At 51.1% G+C, this 13,121-nt stretch overlaps 1 protein-coding gene and 1 pseudogene across 2 annotated transcripts; both read right to left on the reverse strand.

Annotated features, from left to right (window-relative positions):
* Positions 1–40: 40 nt before the first annotated feature.
* Positions 41–2,883, reverse strand: LOC309883687 (protocadherin beta-4-like; annotated as a pseudogene). The gene has a single exon. The product of its transcript is annotated as a protocadherin beta-4-like (transcript).
* Positions 2,884–10,039: 7,156 nt separating this feature from the next.
* Positions 10,040–12,781, reverse strand: LOC309883688 (protocadherin beta-15-like; the record flags this gene model as incomplete). The annotated part of the gene is made up of 1 exon (XM_082771963.1): positions 10,040–12,781. The coding sequence occupies exon 1, from the start codon at positions 12,479–12,481 to the stop codon at positions 10,040–10,042; it is 2,442 nt and encodes an 813-aa protein (XP_082628089.1). The 5' UTR covers positions 12,482–12,781.
* Between the last annotated feature and the right edge of the window lie 340 nt (positions 12,782–13,121).

Here is a 13,121-nt window from a genome sequence, read left to right on the forward strand (position 1 = left end):
AGCTCCAAGGCATGAAGCCTTTCACTGTGTGGACTCAGACCTAGTTAAAGGGAAAGCCATTAAAGTGTCCAACAGATGGTGTACCAGAGATGTCCAGGGCTGCATCCCCCATGGAGTTATGGACAGGCAGAAAATCCTCTGCATCATCAACACCCCTGCCTGTGCCAGAGTGCTGTGGTGGCACGCTGGGGAGGATGGGCTTCAGGAACTTGAACTCGCTGTTGCCCGACCCCGTGGTGAGGTTGATCTCGTAGCAATAGGCGTGGGGAAGGGTCCCAGCAGCAGCCCCAGCAGCAAGACTGCTCTGCAAGTTGCCCGTGCCATACAGCACATGTCCTCCTTTCAGATCCTTTCTCTTGCACACCTTGCAAGCAACAAAGGCTGCGAAAGATGTGAGGAAGAGGAGGGAGACAAAGACCAGTGAAACGATTAAATAGATTGTCAGGGAGCTGTCTTCATCCTGCACAGCCAGCTCCTGCTGTGGCAGGTGTTCCTGTGAGAGGCCGTTGAGCAGGAGTACGTTCAGTGCTGCAGTGGCCGACAGAGGTGGCCGCCCATTGTCACGCACCAGCACCTCGAGCTTCTGCTTCACTGCATCCCTCTCTGTCACTGGCCTCCTCAGACGCACCTCCCCATTTTGGCTACCCACAGCAAACAGCCCGGGGTCTGTGGCCCTCAGCAGGTGGAAGGAAAGCCACGAGTTCTGACCAGAGTCCGCATCAACGGCCACCACTTTGGTGACCAGGTCCCCCACCTCAGCTGACGCTGGCACCAGCTCACTGGATGGCGGGCTGCTGTCCTGAGCAGGGTGCAACACCAGTGGGGCATTGTCGTTCTCGTCCACGACGAGGAGGAGTACGGTGACGTTGGTGCTGAGGGGAGGGGACCCCGCATCGGTGGCACTCACCAGCACCTCAAGCTGCCTCACCTGCTCATAGTCCAGTGGACGCAGCACAAACACATGTCCGTTCTCTGAGTTCACGGAGATGCAGGAGCAGGGGTCCTGCTCAGTGGGGTGCACAGGCCTCAGGGAATAGGTCACCTTGGCATTGGGTCCTGCATCTGAGTCTGCTGCACTGATAGCCCCAACAAGCACTCCAGGGATATTGTTCTCTCGCACATACATGGTGTATGATGTCTGGTTGAAAACGGGGGCATTGTCATTGACATCGGAGATGTCCACGGTGAAGGTCTGGGTAGTGGTGAGAGGAGGAGATCCTGCGTCTGCCGCTGTGATTACCAGAAGGTACTGAGCTGTCTCCTCCCGATCCAATGTGCTCACTGTCACTAACTCATAATAATTCTTATAGGCTGGCCTTAGGGAGAAGGAGAGCTGGTCTTCAAGGGCACAGCTGATCCCCATTCACACCAGAATCTCGGTCCCTCACAGCAAATACAGCTACCACTGTCCCAGGCTCTGTGTTCTCAGGGAGGGGGCTGCTGAAGGAACTCACCACCACCTCCGGTGCATTGTCGTTCACATCCACCACCTCCACCAACACCTTGCAGAGTGCTGAGAGACCCCCACCATCAGTTCCTCGCACACTGAGCTCATGTTTCTGTGTGGCCTCAAAGTCCAGGGGTTTTGCAACTCGAATTTCACCAGTCATACTGTCAATTTTGAATGTGGACTGGCTGTCCTCAAGAACATTACTGAACCTATAGGAGATGTCACCATTGAGTCCCATGTCTGGATCTGTTGCAACAACGCTGAGAATCACAGAACCTATTGCAGCATTTTCCAAAACACGTCCAATGTAATACTTCTGTGTGAATGTAGGAGCGTTGTCATTTACATCAAGAACTACGATGTGGATTTGCGTGGTCCCACTCCTAGGTGGAGAGCCACCGTCTGTAGCAATGAGACTCAAAAGCAGCTCTGGCTGCTCCTCCCTGTCTAGTGTTTGATCTAAGACCAAGTCGACAAACTTGTAATCGTCACTGTGAGTCCCGAAAGAGACACTAAAATATCCATTCTCGGGAGCGATGGTGTAAGCCTGGATGCTGTTGCTGCCAACGTCCAGGTCCTGAGCCGCCTCCACGGGGAAACGCGAGCCAGGGTCTCCCCTTTCCAGAATCTGAAAAGTGACTCGTTCCCCGGGAAAGACCGGCGAGTGGTCGTTGACGTCCTCCACGGCCACCTCGACACGAAAGAACTGCAGCGGGTTTTCCAGCAGGAGCTCGAAGGCGAGCGTGCACGTAAGCGAGCGGCCGCACATCTCCTCGCGATCGAGCCGCTCCGCCAGGACGAGGCGGCCGGTGGCGCGCTCTAAGCGAAAATGCTGCCGGCCGTCCGGGGAGGCAATGCGTGCCCGGCGAGCCGAGAGCTGCGCCGGCGTCAGCCCCGCGTCCTCCGCCACGTTGGCCACCACGGAGCCGCTCTCGCCCTCCTCGGCTACGGAGTAGCGGATGGGCTCGCAGCGAACGCGCGGCACGCACAGCAAAGCACACAGACAAAGCACTTGCCTTGCAGACGCCATGGCGGGGCGGCGGACACCCTCCGTCTGCCGCAGTCCTCCGCGGGAAGCGGCGCCCGGCAGCAGCGCGGCGGCAAGGGCGGGCGCCCTCCCTCGCGGCCTCCCTCTCTCCCTCTCGCCGAGCTCGGCTGGCGGCCCGCAGCGCGGCACTCCGGGACCGGCAGCGGCTGCTGCGGAGGACGGCGCGGACGACCGCTCGCCGCCGCCTCCCGGCTGCGCTGCGCTGCGCTGCGCTGCGCTGGGCTCGGCCGCCTCCCCGCTCGCAGCCGCTCGCCGCCGCCTTGGCCACGAGCACCACCCTGCGGCCTGCGGCGGGACTGCTCCGGGACGGGACGCGCTCCTGGCCGCCCACTCGCAGCCTTTCACAAACGCCGGCGTGCTCACACAGCTTGCCTGCAAACTATACCGCTACAAGGACTCTCCCCACAGCAGCAGCCTTTTTGTGGTAGGAATTGCATTCGGGTGTTCTTCCCATGTCACCTTTACAGGAAAGTGTGTCCTGCGTGGCCGTGATGTAGCGTATGACTGCAGCACAATGCAGCGTGAGCTTTTTCAAATGTTCACTGCCATACCACCACCGTTCCAAAAGCATGTTCTGCCTGTGGTGACAGTCCGTCTTCAGGGGAATAGGTAACACCATGCTCCCACACATCTCATACAGGAAATGAGAATGGGAAAAAAGGGAATGAATGCTTTCTAACACCATGGAACTAAACCCACGAATAATCATGTCAGACTGATCTCTTGTCTCATGGAGAAGCAAGAGCAAGTGGGAAGGAAGGATAGCAATGGGAGAAAACTGGGAGACCAGTTTTTAACTTTGTCTAGGTATAGAGTGGTCGTTCATTTACCTTAGAATCCTGCCAAGCAGAAGTGCACAGTGCTTTATAGCTATCATCGATCTCAGCACGGAGAGTGCTTCTAGAGCTTTGAGGAAATCTCCAGGAGACAACCATCCCTCCCTTTCTCAACCACAGGGATCTCTGGCTGTGCACATATTTTCTGTCCCCTGGAGATGATAGTACTCAGTCTAAGCACCTCTCTTGCTGGCCCAGCTCAAGGAGCACACATCACAAATACACACAGGGCCCATGCATCTCAGACACAGACATCTGGGAACCAGCTAAGAAAGCAAGACACACTTGTGCTGCATTGAAACACAGGACTCACACCTTCCTTTCCCTGCTGACATGGGGACAGGGCTAAAGTGCAATATGTTACTGTGAGTCGCTTTGCTTTTAAGGAAAGATGGCCAATCAGAATTGGCATGAGTATGATCTTTGTCTGCCCAATCTCATCCTTGTGTTACATCCCAAAAAAGACAGGGTGACGTCCACAGTGTTCCCTAACAAGGAGGACAAATTAATTAAGGAGCCAAAGAATTTAACGAGACAACTTAACGAGCCACTTTGAAGAGCCAATTTCTACTCCAGAAGAGATCTCGACTGAGGTGAAACATATCATTGCCTGAATGATGGAGACTTTGGTTTCTTTCATTCTTTTTATTTGCTTATTTATTTATTTTGGAGGGGTAGAGGAAAACATATATCTGACTTATTTTTAGAGGGTTATTTGCAAGGCCAGTTTCAGGTGCAGGTTTACTCTCCAGGAAACAAGGGTTAAGGGTTGTGAGCTAGATCTCTTCCAGCTCTAAAACACTAGACAGGGTCTGGCCTCACCACTGGTGAACAGAAGGGAAATATGGCTTTCCTTGGACTGCTCGAGATATTCCCTTGACCTGTTCAAGAGATTCTGCTGATTCAACCATCATTAGGCTTCTTTATGGCAAGGGCATGCTGCTGGCACATGTTCAACTTGGTATCCACTGGGACCCCCAGAACCTTTTCCACCAGCCTGCTTTTCTGGAACATGACATTGTTCTTCTCCAAATGAAGAACTTTGCACTTTTTCTCGTGGAGCTCTAAGAGGGTCGTTTCACACAATTTCTCCAGGTTCTCCAGGTCCTTTTGATGACAGCAACACCTTCTGCTGTAGCCAACACTTCTCTAACCCACCCCCACTCCGGTTTTACAGTACCTGCTGACTTACAGGGGGTACACACTGTCCCATCATTGAGATTATTTATAAGGACATTCATCACAGCATAAAAGGAATATCCAAGCTGGAAGAAACCCATGTGGATTATCGAGTCCAACTCCTGGCTCCACACAGCTCAGACCAAAAAAAAAAAAATTCAGAGCATGTGACTAAGAGCACAAACCAAATGCACAGCCCAAATTTGCTCAAAATACCTTCTAGTCCTACATCCAAATCATTTAGAAAAACATTGAAGAGAACTGGCTCTAATACGAAACCTTGGCGGACTCCACTTTTGACTGACTGCTACTCTCGTGCAGCCCCATTTCCCATAAACCTTTGAGCACAACCCATCAGATAATTATTCACCCATCGTATGATGTTTTTGTCTAGCCGTATGCTTCACCGTGTGCCCATTAGGATCCTAAGGGAAACTGTGTCAAAAGCTTTACTGAAATCCAAAAAGATTACAGCAGCTGCTTTCCCTTCATCCACTGGATGGGAAATCAAATTTGTTAAACAGAACCTACCCCTCATGAAGCCATCTTGGCTATGACCAATAACTACTTTTTCCCCCAGATGTGATTCAATAACTCCCAGGATTATCTCCATAATTTTACCCTGCGCTGCCATGAGACTAACAGGCCTGGAGTTTCCAGGGTCTTCTTTCTTGCCCTTCTTGAAAACTGGCACAACATTTGCCAGCTTCCGCTCAACTGGGGCCTCTCCAGATTCCCAAGAACACTGAAAAATAATTGAGAGAAATCCCACGATGATGTCAGTCTGAGTACCCTGAGATGAAACCTATCCAAATCCATGGACGTGTATGGATCCAGGTGGAGCAGCAAATTCCACACACATTAAACAATTCAATCTGTATTGATCCATGGGGTACACCAAGAATTCCTGACATCCAACAGGACTTTATGCCACTGATCACCACTCTTCTGGGCCCAGCTATTCAACTACATATGCTCAACTCTCACAAGACCCACAAGAGGCCTTCTAGCATATCCTTACTACTCACTCTTTTCCTTCAGGCACTAGCAGTCACATCTGCATGTTGAGGACATGTCACCAAACCAATATCTCAGTTAAGGAACCAAGTAAATATATATATAATAAATAAAAAGCACACAGAATTTGGAAGAACCATGGATCCTTTACAGAGCTTTCCTGATAAGAACATTACTACAAAGACTCTCTCCACAACAGCATTATTTTTAATTGCCAGAATGGCACTCGGGCATTCATTCCATTTCACTTTTACAGACAAGGGTATACCAGCTTAAAAATGGTACAGTGTATAATGCAGCACAACAGAACATGAGGGTGTTTATGTATCCAGTCCCAGAACACCTTCTTTCCAAAAACCCATCGTTATACGTTGAATGTCAGTCCTTCTTAAGGGGAATTCATAAGACAAGGTTTAAATACACAGACAAAGGAGAAAGAGAAATAAAGGAAGATGTAAGCATTCTAACAAAAACCTGGAAAACCAGACGATGATAGCACTTCCCTTTCATTGAGGAACCCCTTCAAGCAAGAATGAAAACAATGACACAAAAAAGTGAAGGACTTTGCACTTTTCCTTGAGGAACTCCATGAGGATACTGTCAGCCTATTTCTTCAGGTTCTCCAGATCCTTTTGATGGTAGGAACACCTTCTGCTGTAGCCAACACTTCTCCACCTCAGTCCACTCCTGTTTTACAGTACCTGCTGACTTACAGGGCTACACTCTGTCCCATCATTGAGATTATTTATAAGGACATTCATCACAGAAACATAGAATATCCCAAGCTGGAAGAAACTGATATGGATCATTGAGTCCAACTCCTGGCTCCACACACATCTAAAAAACATTCAGACCATGTGACTAAGAGCACAGCACAAATGCATCTTAAACTCCAACAGGTTTGGTGCCATCACTGCTTCCCTGGGGAGCCTGTTCCAGTGCACAGCAACCCTCTCTGAAGCACCTCTTCCTGATTTCCAGCTTGAACCTCCCCTGCCACAGCTTGACACCATTCCATTGAGTCCTATCACTGGTCAGTAAAGAGAATAGATCAGTGTCTGCCCCTTCACTCCCCCTTGTGAGGAAGCTGTAGACCACAATGAGATGTCCCCTAAGCCTCCACTGTTCCAGGCTGAACAGGCCAAGTGACCTCAACCGCTCCTTGTACCTCTTCCTATTTAGGACCTTCAACATCTTCGTAGACTTTCTCTGGACACTCTCCAAAAGTTTCAGGTTTTCTGGAATGTGGTGCCCAAAGCTTCACATAGTACTCAAGGTGAGGTTGCACCAATGCAGAGCCGAACGGGATAATCACTTCCCTCAACTGACTGGAAATGCCATGCTTGATGCATCCCAGAATATGGTTTGCCTTCCTGGATGCCAGGGCACACTGAAGCCTCATATTCATCTTGCTATCAACCAAAACCCCCAGATCCCTCTCTTCCTGTCTCCCCACTAGCACCTCGTTACCTAGTCTGTACGCATAGACAGAGTTGCCCCTTCCCAGGTGCAGGATCCAGCACTTGCTCTTCTTCAACTTCATGTGGCTGGTGATTGCCCAGCTCTCCAATCTGTCCAGATCTCTCTGCAAGGCCTTTCCACCCTCAGTGGAGTCAATAACTCCTCCCAGTTTAGTATCATCAGGAAATTTGCTCAAAATACCTTCTAGTCCTACGTCCAAATTGTTTATAAAAACATTGAAGAGAAGTGGCTCTAAAACGAAACCTTGGGGGACCCCACTGGTGACCGGCCGCTGGCCTGATGCAGCCCCATTTACCGTAAACGTTCGAGCACTACCCATCTGTACTGGGTCTGGCTGGAATGTTAACTTTCCCGGCAGCAGCCCATACAGTGCCGTACTCTGTACTTGTAGCTGGAACAGCAGTGTTATCACACCAGTGTTGTGTCTGCTGCTGAGCAGCAGTGGCACAGCATTGGGCCTTTCTCTAACCCTCCTAGGGGGTGGGCAAAAAAGTGAGGAGAGAAACATCACTAGGGCAGCTGACCTAAACCAATCAAAAGGATATTCCATACCATGTGGTGTCACACTCAGCAATAAAAGGTGGAAACAGGAAGAAGAGGGGAGGGGTGGGCTCTCGTTGGGAAAACGTCGATCCTCCTCTCGAACACCGGCTGCGTGCGTTGAGGCCTTGCTTCAAGGACGTGGTCAATCATCGCTCATTTGTGGGAAGTAGAGAGTAATTTCTTTCCTCTGCACTTCCATATAGCCTTCGTTTATTTTGTTTGTTTGTTTTCCTCCCTTCTTCTTCTTTTTTCCCTTTTCCCCTCCCTTTTCCCCTTTCCCTTTTAATTTCCCCTTAGTTAAATAGTTTAGTTCATGGTAGTCTTTATTTACTTGTTATTATTATTTCCCTTTAATTAAATTATCCTTATCTCAACCCGTGAGTTGTTCTTTGCTTTACTTCTCCCCCTCCTCATCTAAAGGAGGGGGAGTGAGAGAGCGGTTGTGGGGTTTAGCTGCCCAGCGCGGGTAAAACCACCACACCATCAGATAATTATTTACCCATCATATGATGTTTTTGTGTAGCCGTATGCTGGACAAATTTTCCTCAGTAGGATCCTAAGGGAAACTGTGTCAAAAGCTTTACTGAAATCCAAAAAGATTACAGCAGCTGCTTTCCCTTCATCAGCTACATGGGTGATCTTATAATAAAAGGGAATCAAATTTGTTAAACAGAACCTACCCCTCATGAAGCCATCTTGGCTGAGACCAATGACTGTGTTGTCCCCGAGGTGTGATTTAATAACTCCCAGGATAATCTCCATAATTTTACTCTGTGCTGCCATGAGACTAACAGGCCTGGAGTTTCCAGGGTCTTCTTTCTTGCCCTTCTTGAAAACTGGTACAACATTTGCCAGCTTCCGCTCAACTGGGGCCTCTCCTGATTCCCAAGAACATTGAAAGATAATTGAGAGAAATCCCACAATGATGTCAGTCTGAGTACCCTGAGATGAAACCTATCCAAATCCACGGACGTGTATGGATCCAGGTAAATCCCTGCAGTAAATCCCAAACACATTAAACAATGCAATCTGTATTGATCCAATAGGTACACCAAGAGTTCATGGCATCCAACAGGACTTTATGCCACTGATCACCACTCTTCCGGGCCCAGCTGTTCAGCCACATATTCTCAGGTCTCACAAGACCCACAAGAGGCCTTCTACCAAATCCTTGATACCCACCCTTTTCCTTCAGGCACTAGCAGTCACATCTCCAGGTTGAGGACACATTCCCCCAGAACAATACCTCAATAAAGGAAACAATTAAAAATATATATAGTAAATAAAAAAGCACCCAGACAGACAGTGACCCAGGACAACACCATCCTTTTTATTGCCAGAATGGCACTTGGGCATTCATTCCATTTCACTTTTACAGACAAGGGTATACCAGCATAAAAATGGTACAGTGTATAATGCAGCACAACAGAACATGAGGGTGTTTATGTATCCAGTCCCAGAACACCTTCTTTCCAAAAACTCATTGTTATACGTTGGATGTCAGTCCTTCTTAAGGGGAATTTATAAGACAATGCTTAAATAAACAACCAAGGAAGAAAGGGAGAAAAGGAAGATGTAAGCATTCTAACAAAAACCTGGAAAACCAGACGATGATAGCACTTCCCTTTCATTGAGGAACACCTTCAAGCAAGAATGAAAACAATGACACAAAAAAGGATATTCCTTTTTAAAGTCTATCTTTCTTCTGCCTTGTAGACAAATGTCCTCTAATGTCCTCTGAGGCAATGTATCAAGATGCCTTGCCATCCACCCAAACACAATGATCAGGGTCAAAGCTATGTATAAGTAGTGTGTGTTGGAATCGTTAGTCGTGCTATAGTTTTGAGTCACTCCCAAGCACGTAGACCACTGTGAAGACTGGCTCGGCACATTTTTGCTGTGTCCTGGAGAAGATGAGAAGGCAGGACCCAGTAAAATACATGGTTCAGGCCAACTGAGGTGGAAGACCACATAGTGCAAAAACACATGGTGCTGACATATCTCACACAGAGAGATCAAGGACTCAGCAAAGAAAGAGAGAAGAACTTGCACTACAGTGATACACAGGGCTAACATCTTTCTTCCCTGCAGACAAGGGAGGAGGGCTATACTGCACTGTCATCTGCAGAACCTCAACATTGTGTTTCATCACACAGACTAAGACAGGGTGATTGTCAAGGTTTCTCCTAATGACAAGCATTTAGCCAGAGAGACTGAATCAAACATTCCTCATGAAGCACCAATACCAGACCTGGAATATATTATTGCCTGAGAAAAAAAGCCTTAGTTCACTTACATATATATATTTAATTTCTCACCGTTTTTTGGGGGTGAAGAAAAACACACATCTGACTTACTGTTAGAGGGTCACTGTGGAAGCCAATTACAAATGCAGATTTAATCTCTAGGAAACAAGACTGAATAGCATTAGCCAGATCACTTCCAGCTCCAAGGCATGAAGCCTTTCACTGTGTGGACTCGGGTCTAGTTAAAGGGAAGGCCATTTAAGTGTCCAACAGATGGTGTACCGGAGATGTCCAGGGCTGCATCCCCCATGGAGTTATGGACAGGCAGAAAATCCTCTGCATCATCAACACCCCTGCCTGTGCCAGAGTGCTGTGGTGGCACGCTGGGGAGGATGGGCTTCAGGAACTTGAACTCGCTGTTGCCCGACCCCGTGGTGAGGTTGATCTCGTAGCAATAGGCATGGGGAAGGGTCCCAGCAGCAGCCCCAGCAGCAAGACTGCTCTGCAAGTTGCCCGTGCCATACAGCACGTGCCCTCCTTTCAGATCCTTTCTCTTGCACACCTTGCAAACAACAAAGGCTGCGACTGATGTGAGGAAGAGGAGGGAGACAAAGACCAGTGAAACGATTAAATAGATTGTCAGGGAGCTGTCTTCATCCTGCACAGCCAGCTCCTGCTGTGGCAGGTGTTCCTGTGAGAGGCCGTTGAGCAGGAGTACGTTCAGTGCTGCAGTGGCCGACAGAGGTGGCCGCCCATTGTCACGCACCAGCACCTCGAGCTTCTGCTTCACTGCATCCCTCTCTGTCACTGGCCTCCTCAGACGCACCTCCCCATTTTGGCTACCCACAGCAAACAGCCCGGGGTCTGTGGCCCTCAGCAGGTGGAAGGAAAGCCACGAGTTCTGACCAGAGTCCGCATCAACGGCCACCACTTTGGTGACCAGGTCCCCCACCTCAGCCGACGCTGGCACCAGCTCACTGGATGGCGGGCTGCTGTCCTGAGCAGGGTGCAACACCAGTGGGGCATTGTCGTTCTCGTCCACGACGAGGAGGAGTACGGTGACGTTGGTGCTGAGGGGAGGGGACCCCGCATCGGTGGCACTCACCAGCACCTCAAGCTGCCTCACCTGCTCATAGTCCAGTGGACGCAGCACAAACACATGTCCGTTCTCTGAGTTCACGGAGATGCAGGAGCAGGGGTCCTGCTCAGTGGGGTGCACAGGCCTCAGGGAATAGGTCACCTTGGCATTGGGTCCTGCATCTGAGTCCGCTGCACTGACAGCCCCAACAAGCACTCCAGGGATATTATTCTCTTGCACATACATGGTGTACGACGTTTGGTTGAAGACAGGGGCATTGTCATTGACATCGGAGATATCCACGGTGAAGGTCTGGGTAGTGGTGAGAGGAGGAGAACCTGCATCTGCTGCTGTGATGACCAGAAGGTACTGAGATGTCTCCTCCCGATCCAATGTGCCCAAGGTCACCAGGTCATAATAATTCTTATAGGCTGGCCTTAGGGAGAAGGAGAGCTGGTCTTCAAGGGCACAGCTGATCTCCCCATTCACACCAGAATCCCGGTCCCTCACAGCAAATACAGCTACCACTGTCCCAGGCTCCGTGTTCTCGGGGAGGGGGCTGCTGAAGGAAGAAATCACGAGCTCTGGAGCATTGTCATTCACATCCATCACCTCCACCAACACCTTGCAGAGTGCTGAGAGGCCTCCACCATCAGTTGCCCGCACACTGAGCTCATGTTTCTGTGTGGTCTCAAAGTCCAGGGGCTTTGTGACTCGAATTTCACCACTAACAGTGTCAATTGTGAATGTGGACTGGCTGTCCTCAGGAACATTGCTGAACCTATAGGAGATATCACCATTCAGTCCCACGTCTGGATCGGTAGCTAAAACTCCGAGAACAACAGATCCCACTGTGGCACTTTCCAAAACCTGACCAACATATACATCCTGAGTGAAGACGGGAGCATTGTCATTTACATCTAGAACTACAATGTGGATTTGGGTGGTCCCACTCCTAGGTGGAGAGCCACCGTCTGTAGCAATGAGACTCAAAAGCAGCTCTGGCTGCTCCTCTCTGTCGAGAGGCTTTTCCAATACCAGTTCAACATGCATTTCAACCCCACTCCGTTTCCGAATGGAAACACTGAAGTACTCATTTTCGGGAGTGATGGTGTAAGCCTGGATGCTGTTGCTGCCAACGTCCAGGTCCTGAGCAGCCTCCACGGGGAAACGCGAACCAGGGTCGCTGGTTTCCGGGATCTTAAAAGTGACTCGTTCCTCGGGAAAGACCGGCGAGTGGTCGTTGACGTCCTCCACGGCCACCTCGACACGAAAGAACTGCAGCGGGTTTTCCAGCAGGAGCTCGAAGGCGAGCGTGCACGTAAGCGAGCGGCCGCACATCTCCTCGCGATCGAGCCGCTCCGCCAGGACGAGGCGGCCGGTGGCGCGCTCTAAGCCAAAATGCTGCCGGCCGTCCGGGGAGGCAATGCGTGCCCGGCGAGCCGAGAGCTGCGCCGGCGTCAGCCCCGCGTCCTCCGCCACGTTGGCCACCACGGAGCCGCTCTCGCCCTCCTCGGCTACGGAGTAGCGGATGGGCTCGCAGCGAACGCGCGGCACGCACAGCAAAGCACACAGACAAAGCACTTGCCTTGCAGACGCCATGGCGGGGCGGCGGACACCCTCCGTCTGCCGCAGTCCTCCGCGGGAAGCGGCGCCCGGCAGCAGCGCGGCGGCAAGGGCGGGCGCCCTCCCTCGCGGCCTCCCTCTCTCCCTCTCGCCGAGCTCGGCTGGCGGCCCGCAGCGCGGCACTCCGGGACCGGCAGCGGCTGCTGCGGAGGACGGCGCGGACGACCGCTCGCCGCCGCCTCCCGGCTGCGCTGCGCTGCGCTGCGCTGGGCTCGGCCGCCTCCCCGCTCGCAGCCGCTCGCCGCCGCCTTGGCCACGAGCACCACCCTGCGGCCTGCGGCGGGACTGCTCCGGGACGGGACGCGCTCCTGGCCGCCGACTCGCAGCCTTTCACAAACGCCGGCGTGCTCACACAGCTTGCCTGCAAACTATACCGCTACAAGGACTCTCCCAACAGCAGCAGCCTTTTTGTGGCAGGAATTGCATTCGGGTGTTTATCCCATGTCACCTTTACAGGAAAGCATGTGCTGTGTGGCCGTAATGCAGCTCATGACTGCAGCGAAAGCAGCACGAGCTTTTCCAAATGTTCGGTGCCATACCACCGTTGTTCCAACAACCTGTTCAGCTGTTTTCTTCCTGTGGTGTGAGTCCGTCTTCAGGGGAATAGGTAGCTTTC

This window comes from Aythya marila (genome assembly GCF_965140915.1).
Source record: "Aythya marila genome assembly, chromosome: 14".
Lineage (NCBI taxonomy): Eukaryota > Metazoa > Chordata > Aves > Anseriformes > Anatidae > Aythya > Aythya marila.